The 19386-nt window shown below is 42.3% G+C and overlaps 1 protein-coding gene across 4 annotated transcripts in view; it reads left to right on the forward strand.

Moving 5' to 3' along the window:
- The window catches only part of DGKI (diacylglycerol kinase iota), a 195912-nt gene extending 179867 nt beyond the window's left edge, over positions 1–16045 (forward strand). For 3 of the 4 annotated variants that reach the window (XM_066319716.1, XM_066319717.1, XM_066319718.1), the window contains 5 exons: positions 3119–3156; positions 4725–4845; positions 12336–12372; positions 14254–14353; positions 15225–16045. In XM_066319716.1, coding sequence (XP_066175813.1) covers positions 3119–3156; positions 4725–4845; positions 12336–12372; positions 14254–14353; positions 15225–15341 — 413 coding nt within the window. In that variant the 3' untranslated portion in view covers positions 15342–16045. Of the gene's footprint in view, positions 1–3118; positions 3157–4724; positions 4846–12335; positions 12373–14071; positions 14224–14253; positions 14354–15224 lie in introns of those variants that run through there. The other variant, XM_066319719.1, reaches the window with a different exon arrangement.
- The last annotated feature ends 3341 nt before the right edge of the window (positions 16046–19386 follow it).

Raw genomic sequence — 19386 nt, forward strand, 5'->3', positions numbered from 1 at the left:
CAACACGGCCTTTTTTTCTGTTGGTGCATTATCCACTTGTATTTGCTCAATAATAATTTATAAGTCAGGTGGGTGTTTGTGAGGGGGGTTATTTTGGAGTGGGTGGTTTTTTGGTGGTTTTTTTGCCAGTCATTTTTTTGTGTTTGCTGGCAGGCCTGGGCAGGGTGCTGTTTTTGGTTTTGTGGGTGTGGTGGTGTTGATGATGATGACACTTTTGCCTTGTTTTGTTTTAATGAATATGCTTTTCTAGGTTGGGTATTTGGAGTTTTGCTGTGGAGGCAGCCTGGGGATTGAGTGCTTCCTCGATACATGAACAGAGCACTCCATTTGTCAATTTTGCCAAGCTGTCACCCTACATCGGCAATAAAGCTACCTGCTAAATAAATATGAAGAGTAATAAAACACTTTTACTAGCAATGAGAAATGCTTTTCTTAGGAGAAATTGAGAAAATAATGACTTGATTAAAATATTAATTAAATCAACTAATTTTGGAGATATCTTTAAGACCTGAAGGTGTATTATAAATGATAAGAGCGCCATAGTTAATTTTATATATTACACCAGCAGTGCAGAATTGCTTAGAAGAAATTAAACAATTCTTAATGTTTCTAATTTTAAGGTAGCCTGGCATTGCATGTTAACAGCATTTTCCTCCAACTTCTTAGTCTTTTCTCTCTTGTCAATGCCATCTGCTTGCTTGCTTCACCTCCTCTTTAGCAACCAGGTGATTTTTGCCATCTTCATCCTCCTCCTCAATATGCCCAGCAGTCCCATTTGGGTTTATGGGGTTAGTGTGCTAAGCAAAATTCATATATTTATGTAAACATGTTCCCAATCCTAAGGACCCTTTCTCCATTTCTAGCTCAATAGATTCTAAATCTTCCTGTGTTGGTGTGTACAGCTCTGAATTATTTTACTGTAGTCTATCCTCTTGATATGCCAGCTGGTTTTGTTGATCTGTAATGTATTCATTTATCCAATAGGTTCTACTCTAGCAAAGCACTTAATTTTAAGAGTGCAGGTAGACTTGGCGTGAAAAGAATGTAATTAGCTCAAAGCTAAGCACTTGCCTAAACGCTTTGCTGGATTTGAGGCTTAGGAAAGAGATGAAAAGATTGGTTTAATTATGTTGAATTTGTTTTAGAGCTGCTTTATCCTAATAGCCTTATCACCAGACCAGTTCTGATTATGGATATTCAGCGTAGAAGATTTTTCACATCTTGTCAGGCTTTTCATAGATTCATAGCTCTCTCTCCTGGTTTTTTTTGAGCTGCAATCTTCAGCATGGCATGCACAAGAAAATGTCTCACTGCCTCTTAGGAAAGTGACTTCAGGGAAGCTATGTCTTAAGAAATTTTATGTAGAAAGCAATGATAAACTCATGTCACCAGTTGATTTGATTTTCACATGTGAGAAGTGCAAAATATTTATACAAGTCCAGACTGCAGTAGCCTAAAGCATAAAGGTATCAGTGAGACCAGACTGACAAAAAGGAAAAAGATAAAGCAAGTTACATGAGTTAAATTCTGCTCTGCTATTAATTTTATTAGTTTAGGCTGAGCAATTTTTGGAACTATTGGGGAAAAAAAGAAGGATGAAAAAAAAAACTGAAGAATTTTCTAGCTCTAACCTGCTGGTGTTTACCGTCTCCCATTCCTAAAATCTGTCTGTCCTTGCTCTCACAGATGCCAGGGGGGCTTTTAGGGTTTAGTTTAACTCATGGCCACTGAAAAACTGTCTTAAATCTAAAGTTTCAAGAATTGCTGCTCCTGCTTCCTCAGAACAGAACTTAGTTGGACTAGGGTTTTGCTTTTCCCATTGCTGCATGGCTGGGGCATGAGGAACTACTTAGACTAGAAAGCCACATAGCCCCAGGTGTTTTCAAAGAAAGGGACATTTGTTGAGTTGCCTTTGAACATCCTTCCTTTTCTGCAGTGTTTAGCTTGGATGCCTTGTCATTTCTGAAGGCGTACCAAGCTCATCATGGAATTCCCACTGTGCAGTTTCCTGTGTGCTATTTTCAGAGGCAAGGCTGCACTGTGGTTCTCTTTCCTGCCTTGCTCCTGCTCACGTGAACTTCTGGCATCTTTATCAAGGATGGCACTTGAGCAAATGCTTAATTTGATTGCGCTGCCTAGACGCCAAGATAGAAATGGGCTTAGACACTCCCGGAAAATTATGAGTTGAGGCAGATGTTTGGCGCTTTCTAAGATGCAAACCACATAAGTGCTTTCTCAGAAAGGTTGTTCATCATTTTTTTTTACAATATATATTATGATAGGGAAAAGGATGAGAAAAGAAAGAGATGGCCACATAGTGATAGGTTTGTAACAGCTTCTCTGGGCAATAGAGAGTCCCAGGCTTTTGCCTTCCTTCTGTTTTTTAACAGGATCAGGGCAGACAGTAGTGGGTAGTAAGAAGCTCCCAGCATTTTGCAGCTCTGTCCTGCCTTGTTGTGAGCCTTTGTCCACTTTGTCTCTTTTTCCTTCTATGTCTGTTTAAAATACAAAGGCTGACAAGGTGAGGACTGGCTCTTGCTCTGTCTTGGGCCCTGCCTGCCAAACCCAGGGGACTTGCTCCCCTCTGGCATCTCAAAATGTTTTTCTAATGCAAGTAATTGTTAAGAAATGTCCCTCTTGTCACTCAATAATCTGCAATTTGGGGTTCTCAGTGTGTTGGGGACTGACTGACCACTCTACCATCAGTATGACCAAGTCTGACAGGTCTGTAGACAGTTTCAGGTTCTCTGTGCAGATAACATTGGTATTTTAAATGATGGTTCTGGTGCTGGAGACTTGACCTTGTCCACATTGTGGACACTGTTGAAAGGTCTCAGAAGTGTCTCAAGCGAAAAACTCAGACAGAAGCCTGCAGTTCCATGACAGCATTGGAAATGATGACTTGATGTCCATACAGCTTTCATCACCATGGGTTGTCTTCTGCCTTTCCAATATGTGTCAGTGCAGCATTTGCACTGGTTTTGGTAGTACATGAGAATGCAAGTGGACTGGGGGATGTCAGTCTTAACTTGCCCATGCTGTGAGATGTGTCCTCAGCTGTGAAGTTCTGTGCACAATACTTTCTGCCTAACATCAGTTTTCTTTTTGTCTTTTGTAGCACTTCTACAGGCAGTCATATCTGGTGATCTACTGAAGGTAGGTACAGAGCACTGCATGTCCACTTATTCACAGTTTTTTGCCAGTCAGATATACTGTAAATTTAATTACCCCTCTGCTCAAAACATAAATAGGCTGCTGTGGGGACTTCTGGCAAGTGCCATTTTACAGCTGTTCCAGTAAACTCTGAATACTAGGGGAACACATCATTCAGGTGAGGTGTGAAATTTGCCTGAATAGGATCTGGTGTTAGACAGCTTCTTTCTGCCCAGGATTCAGAGCCCACAGCATGGAGGAATGTGCCAGTTACTAACAGGGAAATTACTATATTGGCAATGTAGAACAGCAGGGTAGCTCTGACGCAGCTTTATACAGGAAATGATATTTTACACCGGTGAGATTGGTGGCCAAGCTCCCAAGTGTTAGTCTGTTCAAAGTCTACCTAGGAAACCACAAGACCAGGTAGAACAAACCTCAGCTGGCTGTTTTATCACCTGATGGATGTCTCAAAACATGTAGTGCCTCGGTATAGCAAGTATGGGAGGCAAAACTACTCATGCAAAATTTTTTGTGCCAATGACTGAAGTCCCACATCAGACAGCTATTCAGACTGTGTGTCTGAGTAGCCAAGTCAGGATCTGAAAACATGCCCTCGAATTTGGATGAGGACTGTGATTAATGATTGCAATTTTATCTGTGAGAAGCCAGCTTAGAGCCATTTGTAAAAATGACAGTGCTGTAGGCCAACTTTTTGCCTGCAGGTGCCCCTTCTGTACCACTGCCTCAGCACTTGTGGCAGCAGCATCTAGGGAGCAGTCCTTCAAGCAGTCATAAAAATATTGTCTCCTCTACACATCTCGAAAACCTTTTGCCTGAGTTTGATGGGGAAACTCCTTGCTCTTCTTCAGATGTACTGCATCATAAATGAGCAAGTCTCTCCTTTTTCTGCAGTGATCTGAACTGCAAATCCCACCTCCCTGCCCACACTCCCCCCCTCCCCCCCAAAAAAAAAGTTTGCAGGATTTCTGAGACCCACCTGCTTGCTGTTCCCCTCTCATTCTTACCCCACACAGTTCTTCCTCCTTGTCCAGCCCTGAACAGGGGCCACTGTGAGGAGGGAGGAGGTGACAGGCACCTCACCTCTTTGAGGAATTTTGAGCTGGAGTTTTCTGATTTAGTCAGAAAATCTTTGACTCCTGTGCTGAGGAAAAATTTGAGTCTTCAGCAAAGAAGCTGGAATTTTCTATCAAGTACATATATTTTAATATATCCCAACAGTGTTGCCAGATGTGGTTTGCAAGCATTCCTAGTAAGCAATAAATCATCTCCAGTAGAGTAGCAATGTCTCATTGTTTAGGAAATACAGACTGTTCTCCTTAACCCATATAATTGTCCATACTTCTGGTTTCAGATGTTTTATATCAAGGCCTAAAAGCTGGCTTTAAATTGATGTTTTATTTTATTTTATTCTATTCTTGCACTGACTGACAGTGAGAACCAGTAAGGAATTTACTTACTGACATATTTGTTTGTCTGCTCCTCCCATCTTATCCTTCTGTATGTTTTCTCTCTCTCTCTCTCTTTTTTTTTTCCTTTTTTCTTTCCAGTTCATAGAATGTTGTAAAAAAGGAGCCAATTTGTTAATCCAAGGACCTGATCACTGCTCCTTGCTGCACCACGCTGCCATGACTGGGAATGGCGAGATTGTGAAATACATCCTGGAGCATGGTGAGTCCCAGTGGGCAAACCCACAGAGAGCTGCACTTTCAGCCAAGTGTCAGTCAGGCAAAACCACACCAGGCTGCTGGAAGTGGCCTCACTCATCTGTGGTGGCCCTCAGTGAAATGTCCACCTGCAGCACATGTGAGCAGGAGGCTGGGAATGGGGTAGCAATGAGAGTGATGGCTCCAGATCAAGTGTGAAAAGAAGAATTAGAATGGCTTTTGAGGAAGATGGTGTTTTCATGTTTGAATCAGCTGAGGGCCGTGAAGAAGCAGTGTGAAGCACTAGTTAAAACCTTTGGCACAGGAATCCTCTGAATTGTTTTTCAATTAGAGCATGTGTTGTAGAAAGCATCTAACTTCTATTAAAACATTTACAGTGACAAAGACCTCATACAACTGCTGCTATTATTTCAGCATTTAGTAGCACGCTGGTCAAGAATCTGCCTAGTTTTTCTTGTATGAATTCACCTAGTGTCCATTCCAACCTTTGGAATATGCCTGTTAGATTCAAGACCACGCAATAGCAAAAACTTATGATCTCCATTTTGTATTTATAGACTGTGATCATGCCATTGCCCCTTTTTCCTTTTGACTCTTCTTATCTTTGTCAGAAGCAGAGATTGCAGGCTATGCAGCATTTTTTTTTTTGTATCTGAGGCAGTCACATTTAGGAGCTTCTCCCTGTTGAACCATTGTAACCTTGTTCCCTCCCTTCTGGAGAGTGGCACAGTAATATAGTGTCACTGCTCTGCACATAGAGCTGAAGTCCCTATCAGCCTCCTTCACTGTAGGAGAAGTTTTCTAGTTGTAACTCTGCTCTGGCCTCACTGCGAAGTATCAGTGGCTATTTCAGCTTCTGAATATCAAAATCAGCTACAGTATTTCAGCAGCAGTATCAGCACTGAACACAGAGACTGCTCCTGGCAATTAGAATAAATGTTAGCTTATGCTCCAAGGTTTCGCACAAATTGTGCAGAGAGAAGAAAAAATCACCACTCATAAGAAAGGAAGAAGCAACAATGCATCTCTTAAAGCTTGACCCCTAAGTTAAATATACCCCTAAGTATTCCATAGGTCCAAGATCCTGCACAGTCAATAGCAATCTGTGGCTTAGTTCATTTGTTCTGGTATGACAGAGGCACTTCTGGTGGCAGATGGAAGTGAGGAGGGCATCCTCAACAGCAGCAGGATTCTAGTATGACTAACTCAAAGGACATCTTCATCAAGGCAGTCATTGGAGCCCAGAAAGTGATTCAGGCCACAGTTACCTGTGCACTTAATTCATTTAGATAAGCATGAATATCTAATGTCATTTGCCCTTGGAAATCCAGAACATTTGCTTGAGTCTACAAGATAACATACACTGACAGCCAAAGCCCAACCAAGCATCTCTGTCATTCCAAATGCATCCCAAGGCTTGCCCATAGGTATGTAAAAAAAAATATATGTATGTGGGCAACGGAACTGTGCCCAAATATCTGACTGAGAGGGGCTGAATTGTTCTTTTACTTTTCAAGTATAGATACCTATACATGGGTAGGTCAGTGCAGTTGGCCTTTTATCTAAATAATGGCTGCCTTTCCCATCAGCTCTAGCAAACCTTACCAGTGCCAAATCAACCTCCTATTTAACTGCTCTGGATTATCACATTAGTCACAGTGCACATATGAGCCACTGAATTCTGTAGACAGGCATAATTTTGCTTTATTTTCTTACTGCCCCTGGTCTCTTTTCACACTCCACATGACCTGTGCCAATTCACTGTCACAGATGCTTCTCTAGGATTTTTATTAGAGACATATACTTTAACTTAGTCACAGTCTGACCCAGTTATTGTTCTTTTGGTGAAGGTTTAAAGTGAGATAATTTAAACTGATAAGAATGTAAGCAGGGAATCCATGGGAATTTTTGAAGTAAACAGAGAAATGTGAGGGATTACGGACTGTTAGACAAAGACAAATCAAGAAGGTTGTGCAAATGTCAGCTCAGTTCCTCTCTCCCTTCTTTATCCCCAAGGATGGCAGGAAGCTTTTGCAGCTTTCCAGACATATGTCCTCTGGGCTTCTCCAAATGCATTGTTTGTTTAACATTCTCTGGGGATCAGGGAGTGCATGGGACAATGCACAATCTAATAGAGGCCTCCTCTCTTCTCCCACCAAGCAATTAATGAAACTCATTTCTACTCTGGGCACTTCTCAGCCACAAATGAGCTCTCTTGCTGAATCATCATCATCATAATGTCCTTGTTTTTCTTTGCATTCTCTGGCATTTGGCATCTTCTCAGCATTAATTACTGTATATGACCTGATCCAATGCTACTAATATCTAAAGGTTTCCCTGTGTAGAGCTTCTCGTTCCTGTTGATATCCAGCCATAAAAATGTCATAAAAATGAGTTAGTTCTGTTCTGGCAATTACCTCTGCCCAGTCACACTTCCTCTGGAGTTGGTCTGCTCCCCATACACGGCTGAGGATAGTGAATGATAATAGGAGTTCCACTGTAAAATACCCTCAAGCATACAGCACAGAAAATCTATTAATAACCACACAGGGAAAAAAAAAACTTCTGAATATCTCGAAAATACAACAGCAGCTAAAGAAGACAAAACCCACTGTTCCAGGAACTTTAACTGTCTAGTTTGAAAAACAGTGGGGTGAATCCAATGCAATACAGAAGTGGCACCCATAGAACTAGAATTACAAAGGGAGGAAAACAGTGTAGCAGTGCTAAAGCTGTCCTTTGTGGAGACGTCTTTCTTCAAACATGCAGGGCACGTTTATATGAAAGGTTATCCTGTGATCATGATCAGAATGATTTCAGATGTTAAGAGGAGAAAAATAGTCTATCTTAAATTAGAAATAGCAGAGATGAGTCACACAGGGGGACTGCTGTGCAGTGCTGCCAGATAATTCACAGTGGCCCAGCAAAAGCCTGGAATAGCAGCTGAAGCAGCAATGTAGTAGGTGTCAGGACAACAGCTGCTTGCTGCTGCAGGAAGAGTTGTGCTGGCTGCTGCTCCAGTAAAACAGTTTGTCTCTCTCCCCTGTGCAGGAAGGACAGATACGCAGACCAGTCACTCGTTCAAGATCGCCCACCTAAATCAGGAACCTTTCGCTTTTAGTAGTATTTTAGCTTTAAAAACTTGTCCATAGCTGAGGTAAGAGGTAAGAAATGCTTAGCTAGAAACTGAGGGCCAAACTCAGTAGGTATCAGAGCCACAGCTTTTTAATGCTGCAGTCAGCAGCTGTACCACATCCTAATGTTGTACATTAGAGAAGAGTTAACTGTCTACTTGATTAACATAAGCAGAATTAAGGAAGGCTCAAGAACCTCTGTTTAAAAAAGGGCCTCCTAAATCATCTGTATTGGTATCAAATTGGGATTAGAATGTTAATCTGGCAGCTGCAAAAAATTTGTAATTTATAAACATTATATAAATAATTCTATTTGCCTTGTCCTTGTCTTGTCTTCTCTAGACATCCAAAACACAAGCAAGGATTTGATAGTTCATCTGTGGTATTTTGATTTTAAACAGAAGAGAGGAAAGATGTTTACAGTTGCCTTAAGAGGTTGTGGTGGGAAATTCTGATGCAACAGGCGGTATATAGGGGATCCCATACTAAACATTTCTGTGTTCTCAAACCTCAAGGTCCTTGCTTCACTAGAAAGCATCCCCTGATTAAAAAAAAAAAAAAAAAAAAAAAAAAAAAAAAAAAAAAAAAAAAAGAGAGAGAGAGAGAGAAGAAGAAGAACAAAAAACCCCACAAAGATAATGTTTCATTAACCTTAGCACTGCAAAGTGATGAGTTAAGAGCCATCAGTGAATCTGGATTTGCATCCTGACAAGATTCAGAAGTCCCTCAGAAGGCACTGGAAAGAAAACTTTGCTGTGACAGAGATGTATGTGGGGACAAAATCTGAATAGTTTGAATGAGAGTGAGTTTGTATGACACTTGTTAGTATGTCTAGATTTTTGGAATGTGTTAGGGCAGTGGTCACTTGTGAGGGGCCCGAGCAGAAAGCGTTTAGTTTTTCCAGGAGGCACAAGGTATAACATAGTCTATTTTAAATTCAAGTTTACCAAATTTTAGGGCAACATGGCTGACAGACATGTAGGAAGGAACACTCCCATTACCTGACTAGCCTCTGTATTATAGTGGAAATTCTGAGCGCGAAAACACTAGCAGAAAAAAAAAACATTGTCGATTTTATCATCAGGCAAAAAGGAAGAGTGTGGAGTTGGGGAAAGGCTAGAAACAGTTCTGAATTTCCAGTTTACTGTTATTTTAAAAATACTCCTACTTTGAAGGTAAAGATCCACGCTCAGTTTTGTCCCCCGGATAATAACCTCAATCAGGGTATTAAACAAAGACGGGTTTGACAGGCAAACATCCAGAAATGTTGCTAATATCTGACGTTACTGCTCAGAGCAAATACCCTTCTTCCCTGGCTCTGTGGAGGACTCACAGGACACGGGACTGGCAGAGGTTGCTATCTGTGGGTCTCCTGTGGGTAGCTGTAACCACATCCACCGGAGAGGGCTTTGCTGTGGGCTCAGAGGCCTTTCAACAATGTGTGGTGCCGTATATTTTGGAAAAGCCTCTGAAATACGGTCACTTAAAGTGGGTTTCTTTTGTTGTCGTGAGCTCAGCAAAGGAGCAGCTGGTTTTGAGTGTCTCCCTGCCTTCCCTCCTCCCGTAACCAGGCTGCTTTGCCTTCTGAGGAACTGGAAAAGGGCTTGGGTGGAGTGAAAGAGGCCAAAAGGATAGAAGGAATAAAGTTAATAATTCTACCCAGATAGTCTATGGGCAACGTTGAGGAAAGAGAGTGATCTCAGCTGGGCTTCCCCTCAGTGCGTCATGCTTTTCAGCTCTTTTCACTCCAACTTCTGCCCCCACCCCGTCCCCCGTCCCCATCCTGCCATTCTTCAACCCCCCCAGTCTCTTTTTCCCTTTCTCTCTCTTTTTTTTTTTTTTTTTTTTCCTCCCTCCACCTCTCCACACATTTCTCTCTTTTGTTTTTATTTCCCCCCCTGCTGTTTTCCTTGATAGAAATCTCACTCATGCATTTCCCTTCCGGATTTCTATTGGGTTATTTTGTCCTCTTTTCTCTCTGTGCCTTGGTCCCCTTTTCTTTCTCTGCCTCTTGTCCCCGAGTAAAACAGGCGCCTCCCCGCTGGGGCAGGATGACAGTGCCGTCAGCTTTCCCAGTGCCAGCCCTTCCCACATCTGTGCAGCTTTTGTCCCTGGGCAGAGGGGGATTTGGAATGGTCGGTTGGCAGCGCCAGGGAGACTGATATAAAAATGAGGTCCAAAAAAGAGGGGAAAGGGAATTAGGAGGAGGGCGTGAGATGGTTTAAGAGAAGCACAAGTGAAAATAAAATAAAGAAGTAAAGGGCACAGCTCAGGCTGTGAGTTGGGACATTCTGGCTTCAGAGATAGGCCTGAGAGAATGAAATTAAAGAATCCCGGTACCACGTTGTGTAGCTAATTATTAACCCAGTATCTGGCCCTTATGTATGACTCAGATGGAGTCAGGGCTCTCCCATGAAATGCTTAATTTGGGACAGTATCCAGGAGAGCATCCTGGATACACTCAGGTGGGGTGTACTTGTCGTCTCCTCAGGTCTGTACTCGCAGACTTCTCTCACAGTCCTCAGCACTGAGCTCCTCTGCCCTAGCCCTGCTATTTCTTCCTGCTTCACACCAATTTTTTTTCTTTACTCTTGGCTTCTCTCCAGACCCACTCTGCCCAAGCTTTCTTCTCTCTCTCAGGTCATATTCTTCTAACTAATTTCTCTTTTACTACCTTACCTTTTAATGACTTCTTCCACTTACCTGGGCAAGTACCTCTATATCCCATAAAGCCAGACCTGTCACCCTGTTCCACCTTGGCAATACAACCTTCCTTGCTGCAACCTTGAGCAGAAATAACAGGTGGCAGTGTCTTCTCCAACACACTACAAGCCACTCCTGCTTACCTGTTGCATTGCAGGAAGCCATGGGAAACGACCTTTATTTTTGAGAAAACGCTATTTTCTCCTAGAAAATGTAAAGGACTCTTTTTCTTCATGTGCATTTCTTTAATTGTCTTTTTAGTTTCTCAGGCCTTATCTTTTTTCCTCTCAACAAGAGACTTTGCTTATCTCCCTTTATCCTTCTTCATGATCCTGGGAGCTCAGGGGGGTAGCGACTGATTCTTCTTTTCGATAGGCAGGAGTGAACACACAACTGCCAAGTGTGGAGATGAGGATGTGTCGTGGTAGAGTCAGGGTGCATAAAATAATTGGCAGTGGCTACTGTGTTTGGAGAACTGTCATGACAAGTGTGCAGTGGTGCACAATGCCCCGTGCACTGAAGACTAAGCACCATCCTTTCTCATGATGGCAGAAGATGAAGTGAAGGAGCTGCCTGCAGCTCCAGGAGTCCCAGTGATGCTCCTTGTGTACACTGAAAAGCAGTGAGGTAAAGACAGGCTGCTCTGATCTGTTTTGACACACACTCAGAGTGAAAGGATTGTAGAGAGGTTGTGTGTAGGCCTTTGTAAGCAAGTAGTGTGAAATTCCTCAGTTTCAGGTGAGATTTGCTGTAAGCTCTTGAGGACTCTTGAATTTCAAAGTCACAGTGGCGCTGGAGGGAAATATTCTTGTGCAGGAAGGAAAAGTCTTGTAAAGTTTTCCTGTTCCCCTTGCTAACTGCCCTATACCATCTAACACTACTCTCCAGAGCAGTGGAGAAAAGAATAATATGACAAACTGCAAAAGAAAAGGTGTTTTTTTTAAATGATATCCAGATCCTAGCCTTTCCATATCACTGTAATTCAGCGATGGAATTTGCTGCTAGAAATATCTGCCTGTAGTGAATATCAAGGACAAAAGGACATTAACATAAATGTATTATATTTTTCCCACTAAACAAAAATCTTTTCTGTTTTTCTTAATCTTACTTTCCTGATCATTGCTAACCAGTTGGGTACAGGATTTGCATATCAATATAAAGACCGCTGGGAATATTCCACCCTGATCTACATTTTGTATAACGCTATTAAACGGAGTAGCACAGGGATGTCATTCAGGATGAAATTTGGCTAATTTCAACTTCCTAATGACATTTTCCCCTCTAATACCAACAATAGATCTTAACTTGCAATATATCAGGGTTTCCAGTATATCAGCATTTTCAATGTACTGTACTTATGTGAACCACTTAATTGAGCAAGGTGAAGAGTGAGAAAATAAACTCCATGAATATTCATTCCCAGGATAATTTAGAGGCTGCTACTCCCTGTTGCTGACACTCCAGCAGTGACTCTGCATTCAGAATTTTATTAGTGCAAAGGCTCACACAAGCAAATATTACATTGAAATTTATGTATTTGTGCAGGTTGAGCTTTCACTTGGCTTCTTTTATATATTTTTACCGGGAATCTTCTCCTGGACATATTCTTTAGTCATGCTGACAAATGCTATATGACATACCTGAGTATCTTTTGCAGGTCCATCGGAATTACTGGACATGACAGACAGTGAAACGTAAGTACAACCTATTCCGTCCTTCACATTATGTGTGTTAAACTATCAGACTCCTCTTGGTTTTCAAGTGCAGACTGTTAAATACGAAAAAGCCTGTAACATGGCACAGCTCTTCAAAAACAGACAAAGGCCTCCTAAAAACCACACATCAGTCACCTCATATGTGGTTTTCTTGCCTAAAACATAAATTTCTTGGATTCGCAGAGGACTTTCTTTCTATTTCTTCCCATGCTTCCTTAATCTTTCTAGAGGAATAGAAGCCTTGTCTCGTGTTTTGATGTTTCTAGCCTCCAGCTACTAAGGGATCAACCTGAAGAGTAAATTCCAAAAGTCAGGAAATTAATTTTTTTTGCTTTACACTTGTGGTTTTTTTTCAATCCCTTCATGATTCATCCAGGGTGCTCTGCCTTAGCTTTCTCAAGTGGCCAGGACTTGTGCAGTTGAAGGTTTCCATCAAGTAGTTAAAACATCAATCAGCTCTGTTCTTATAAAAAAAAAACCCAAAACAGCCCAAGCCAAACAAATCACTTTCCAGTTCCCAATTTTTTTACACCTTGTATAATCAAAGTTTCACAAAAGTGTGTAAGGGAAGCATGACTAATCCTTCAAAATACGAATAGTAATACATGTGAAACAAAAACAGTCTTTCTCATAGGGATCAAGCCCACCATTTCTCATCCCACAGTGCCCTCCTCTGCTAGCACAGATCACCTTTTGCACAAGGTGCATGAGTGAAGTCCAGAGGAGATGGGGGCTGCATGGAATGCCTGGCTCTTTGCATCCAGGAGTGTAGCACAACCACAAAGTGTCAGTGAGCACAGCTATGAGAGCTTCCCTTTTCAGAGGGTCCTCTGCCTCTAACCCTTGCAAAGGGGAGGTTCAGGCTGTAACTGGCAGTATGAATTTGTCTTTTGGTCCTCAGGGGGAAAGAGGATAGTATGCCTTTCTGATACCAGTTCCCATGCAGCAAGGGCATATTTATTGCAAGGTTGCCTCTTAATAATTCAAGTTCCCCTGTCATGGATGGGGGCTGAGATTCCTTTATGCACTCTGTGTAGGCAGGTGCAAGATTTGTCCATGTATTTCTTGTCATTTGTTATTTCACAGGAGATGTAATGTAATTACCCAACCCTACTTTTTGGATACTGGTATTAAAGACTCCTTTTCAACCCACTCAAAGCATAATTTCCTCTTCCTAGGCAAATCTAGATAGATTTCTTTACTCTCAGTAAAGACTAACTCAGTTTCAGAATCCTGTAAGACATAGCTTCAGTCTGAGTGAGAAGCTTTGCAACAAATGTGCTCCCACTACAGAGCCTTTTCTTCTGAAAAGCCTGTGTTTAATCTTCCCCAGTAGCTCAGCAGTCCAGTGTTGGAAAACACATGAGAGTTCTTGCTCTCATACATCCAAGAGAGCAGGGTATCAGAACCAGGGCAGCAAGTGCACCAGTCATAGCTTTGATGGATAGGATTTTTCTAGGATGACTCCCAAGAATGAGCTTGAGGAAAGAAATTGCAGGAAGAAACAAACCTGTTTTGCCTGCTTTGAAATAAGAAGGAGGCTGGCTTGCCTTTGCAGCAGTTTACAGAGCTGGTGGTTGGATGGGAATGTGACATTCAGTCCTCTGAATACGTAAAATCTGTGCATGTTTCTTTCCCACCCCTCAGAAGTTCTTCGTCTGCTATTTGTGCATTGCAGGCTTTCCTACTGAGTCAAAGGATGTAGATGCTAAGGGAGAGAGTGCACAAGTCTACCTCTGCCAGCAAGAGGGAACCTCGCAGAAATGCAGCATCCTTCTGTGTCTATCCTCTGCACCTCATGCTTCGTAAATGTACATTGGTGTGATGTGTCTCACTGCTGGTTTCTGTACTTTGGTCTAGGGGTGAGACAGCATTACATAAGGCAGCCTGCCAGCGCCACCGTGCCGTCTGCCAGCTCCTGGTGGATGCAGGAGCCTCTCTGAGAAAGACAGACTCCAAGGTAATGCAGCTCCATCAACCCCTTACAAACTCCTGCAGCCCGATCAGCATCCGTCCCTGCTGTCTGCATGACTGAGGCTTCCCTATGTGTGCCATGGGCAGCTCCTTTTAAACAAGCTGTTTTTATAGAGAAAAGTGTCTTGATTTAAACAAATACAAGAGACTTCAGTTCAGTCCCCAACATAGGTCACTGTCACCTTAGTGAGAGCCTGGCCTCAAACTATTCGGTGCATTGGGTGTGAATGAGACATCTCCATGGCACAGCAGTATCTTCCTCTTGTGTGGTCAAAAGAGAGGCCTGTGGGCAAGGACCACCTGCAGGAGCTTTGAATTCTGATAGCACAGCATTTGTGAGGCTTGATTATTGTAGCTGACTTGCTTTGTGAGGATGGCTAACTATTTTCTTTTGCTCTGGCTTGCAGTATTCTCTTGGTGTAAGCTTGACTGAGAAAGAAATCTGGGAAAAATTAAATCCAAAGAATACTCAGTCATTACAACAATCTCATTGATTAGGAACATGGTCCAGAAGCTGCCTCTCTGGAGTTTCTGAGCACAAGCACCCTGTGGTCAGCAGCTGAGAGTGTGTTGGTTCTCTGGACTCCAGAGCCAGAAGCAGCTTTCCTGCAACCAGGCAATCAAAACCAATTCCTGCGTTCTTGGGCTCTATGAGGTAGCCTAAAATGGGAAGAGAGATCATCTATAATTCTATGATCTCTTGTTCAAGTGACAGAACTGTACATTGCAAAAAGCTTTTTGAAACAGACGAAACCCGGACAAGTGGCTTCTGACTTGTTAATTGTCTTCTGCCTGGAAATCATCTGCTGTTCTAAACATGTTAGCACAAGAATTTCTCTTCATGTTTCTCATTTCAGGGTAAGACCCCTCGTGACAGGGCTCAGCAAGCTGGTGATCCAGATCTGGCCTCCTACCTGGAGAGTCGGCAGAACTATCAAATGGTTTCCCACGAGGATTTAGAGACAGCAGTCTGATGTCTGAAAGCGTCCAAGAGGATCCCTGGAAATCTCGAGGCTGTACCTGAGGCACTCGGGCGTGGTGTGAGGAAGAAACTGATGGAATCCACGTGTCTCTCACTCTTGAGGAAAATACCTGAGGACATGCCACCAGTTTCTAAGGGCTACTGAGTCTTGCTGCGGAACGATTATGTTCCATAAGTTAGCCCATGATGGATGAGGTGGGACACTCAAAGGTCTGTGGAATCCACAGGCCACAAAAATTTACCTTTATTGCTTCCAGCAAGTAGCATGAACTTCTCCCATGTTCATCTGTATAATTTATTAAAAAAAAAAAAAAGGAAAGAGTAAAGAGGGTGTGGGGGAACAAAATCCAAACTAACTGGTACATTAAGCCACCCAACCAGGCCCTCCTCCATCCTTACAGTTTCCTGCATTGCTTTTATTCTCCTGTTCTGCTCACTTCTCATCAGTTAAATATTACCTGTTAACTCTGTATTGTCTTCACAAATGGTCAGGCAGTAGCAAAATATTTGAGGAGCTCTGGATGCCCTTAAGAAATATCCAGTGTTTTTACCAGCTACATTCCCTCCCTTGCCATCCTCTCCGAAGCTGTGTTGTCAGTACTCAGCCACCATGGAGTTTCCTTGCTTTTGGAGAGGATGCTGCTTATTGCCTTGTTTCCCAGGGTGTGGGGCACGGTGAGATTTACAGCAGTGACAAAAACCAGCCTCATGTGGCTGGGCATACAGTTATTGTATCCTTGTGAGACAGGCACTTGTCTGGAAAGGAGTTATATGGGATAAACCATGCTAAATGGCAGAGCAGAAACTCATCAGGAAGATTTCTCATATCACTTTTGTGCGTGTAATGGCTGACCCCGTTCTTCTCAGGTTTCAGGCCTGCCTATAAGTTGATAGCTGTTCTTTGCTTCTGAAAAGATCTTTTTTACACTGGGGAGAGATTTGTGGAAGACTGAGGGAATTCTGATGGACTGACTGACAAACCTAGACCCCACTGCAGCGTAGCCAGAGGGAGGAAGGAGACCTGGAACATCAGCAGCCAGCCTGGGCTTGCTGCTGCCAGCAAACAAATGGGCACTGGCCTGGTCACACTGGGAATGGGAAAACCTTCTCTGACCAACCCGGTAAACTATCTGATTTTTCAAAGGAACAAAGTTTTGGGGAGTCTGTCCCTGGAGAAGGACAAGGAGCAGCTCTTTGCCTTGTTACCCAAAATAGGTTTGAAATGTAAAGCTTAGCTGCTGTAAAGGCCAGCTGTGTCTTCTGTACTTGTCTGTTCTCTGTCTTAGAACCATAAAAGAAGACAAAGCAAACAAATACACAAGAAAAAAATGTTTCACCTTTGGGTTTCCAACTGCTACAGATATGTCAGCTGACAAAATAGCAGAGCTTCCACTTCTACTTTGTCAGACCAGTGCCCATGGAGATGCTCATGGCTGACTTTTGGCATAACTCTTGCAAAATATTTTTGAACTTTGCTTTGTTGTTTGATTTGAAAGAACCACCAGTGTTTGTTTTCACATCCCTTGCTAGGGGTAGCTCTCTGATAGATGGTGATCATCTGGTTACATGCATTTGGAAACCATGAAAATAACTCAGGTCATTATCCAGATAAGTTTTTCTTCTTTGGTAGAAGCGGAGAAAATCAAATGAATGGATTTTTTTTTTTTTAACCGTGAGTGATTGTTGTGATAGGGAGGGGGGAGCTGAACAATATATTTTAATTTTTTTCCTCTTTTCAAAATTTTATTTGATATGGGCAAAATATTTCTTTAGTATTTCTTCCTCTGGAAGGAAACTATATGTATTTGTAATCTATAGATCAATGGCAACATGAAATGTATTTTGTCTTATTTTCTGTCTTTACTTTTCTCATTTAAAAAATAAAATATGAAAGACAAATTACTTCCCTTGATAATTATCCAGGGGCTTGTGGAGAAAATAAGTATGTGTATATATTAGAACAGAATTTGGCAACCATTAAAATAAAAAATTAGACTATAGTTTTGGTGTATGTGATATTTCCACAAGGAAAGATCCTCACACTGTGCTTTCATGGTAGGCCTTGCATAATTACACAGCTGTGAGAAAAGACACTACTGTAATATTTCTATATATTTATGAAAATAAGAATTATGTTACCATCACTTTAATCTTTTGATTTGCTTTACTGATCTGAGAAATGGAGGAAGTTTCAACAACACAGGAGCTTGGCTCTGTCTTGTGCTGAGGCCAAGCTGAGTACGGTCACTGAGCCTGTGGCAGCTCCCTGGTCCTTTAGTCCCATGAAGCAGGTGGAGCAGTAAAGGCTTGCTTTAATCACAGGCAGCCTCCAAAGGCCAGATGTGGGTTATGATAAGGGAGCTGGTTCTGATCCTTCTGTCCTCAGTCGTCCTCTCCTTGTCAGCTCATCCCTGGTACCCAGGAGGTGCCTGCAGCTGTGGCTGGCTCTGGAGCATCTCGTCAGGATGGGCAGATTTCCCGAGCAATTTGGTGCCATTTGGACTGCTCAGAGGAACTCGGAGCACACAAGAGAGCATGGTTTGCCTTTTACTGAAAGCTGGAGTACAATGATATGATCAGAGTGAGCCTATTGTATCTCTGGAAAGCTGCCCGTGCTGTGTGCTCAGTAGGAGACAGCTACTGTGTGATAAAAATAGCCCCCAGCACTGGAGGTAGGACAGGAACTGGCTGGATGTAGTGCCTTTAATGTTCAAGGCGTCCCAAAGCACTGCACATGTGATGCACTAGATACTGGTGATGTTTTGTATCTGCAGGTAAAGGAGCACATCCATTGTTTTCTACAATGGCTCATGTGTGGCAAGGAATATCAGAAGTTGTTTCACCGAGGGCAGTTTGGGACCAGGATGCTCCAGGACTGTTCCTTACCCTTTTCAAGTGTGATGGGATTACCAGAAGCAGGCAGACCCTGCAGCACTTAAAGGTGACACAAATGTATTGAATCTCTGGAGCACTTGGGGCCTAGATTAGTACAGTACAACTGTGCCTACATTGGGCAGGGCCCAAATTCCAGTGTGCAGCTGGGAGTCCACTTAAATTACGTGTAAAGCATTTCAATTTACTAAAAGCATCTGTTCAGTGGCTGTGTCTGTTAATGTGTGTATATTACTATATATATGTATATTTATAAATATCAGTTTGCATGTATATAGGTGCACACAGACATATGCGAACACACTTGAAATTGTGCCATTTGAATGACAAAGTCCCTAGGGATGCTCAGCTGCTGAGATTGCTGGGCTGACAAAATGTCATTTTCCATTTTGGTTTGTTATTAAAGGGAACCTTTTTTCAGTAGAACTGAGGAGCTTCTGAATTGTTCCATTGTACTGGTTTTACTATCTCATTTTGGAGTTAAATGGAGGGGAAGAAAGTATTTATAATGTTGATAAAATAAACTTAATTTTGTAATTTAATAGCATCAGTTACTCTTATTATTTCATGTTTCACTGCTAGAGGTATCTTTTATGTGTTACCCAAGGCATGATGATGTCATACATTTTTCACTTATTGTAGCATAGAATGGCAATGGACAGGGACTCCTTGCACTAGACCAGGCTGCTCCATCTAAGCTGTCCTTGAACACTCCCAGGGATGGGTCATCACAACTTCTCTGGACATTCCTCAATACTGTGAGATGTGAGGCTGTGTTTTTGCTTGTGTAAAACAGGGATTCAAGGCAAATTTTCGCTGTTACAAAACAGGTGTCAGATTCCAGTGGCTCTTTCACCATTTCACATGGGGCCTTGCTTATCTGTGTTTTAGCACTTTAGCATGTTCTGTAGGTGTTTTTACTGAGACCTGTCACTCTTTCTTTTCCCCAGCAGCAATAGAATTGCTCAGTCTCAACTCATGGTGCTGTAGCCTGGATTCAGTCTACGTGAGATGTCCTTTGCAACATGAGTACTGTCATTCTGTCATACAGAGAACCATAGTCAAAGAAAATAGTACAAAATCAAAGTTTGGTTGCCACTGATCTTCCCAGATGTATTTGCTGAGCTGGTACTGTTGTGTAAGGA

The sequence above is a fragment of the Sylvia atricapilla genome, chromosome 5, assembly GCF_009819655.1.
Source record: "Sylvia atricapilla isolate bSylAtr1 chromosome 5, bSylAtr1.pri, whole genome shotgun sequence".
Classification (NCBI taxonomy): Eukaryota; Metazoa; Chordata; class Aves; order Passeriformes; family Sylviidae; genus Sylvia; species Sylvia atricapilla.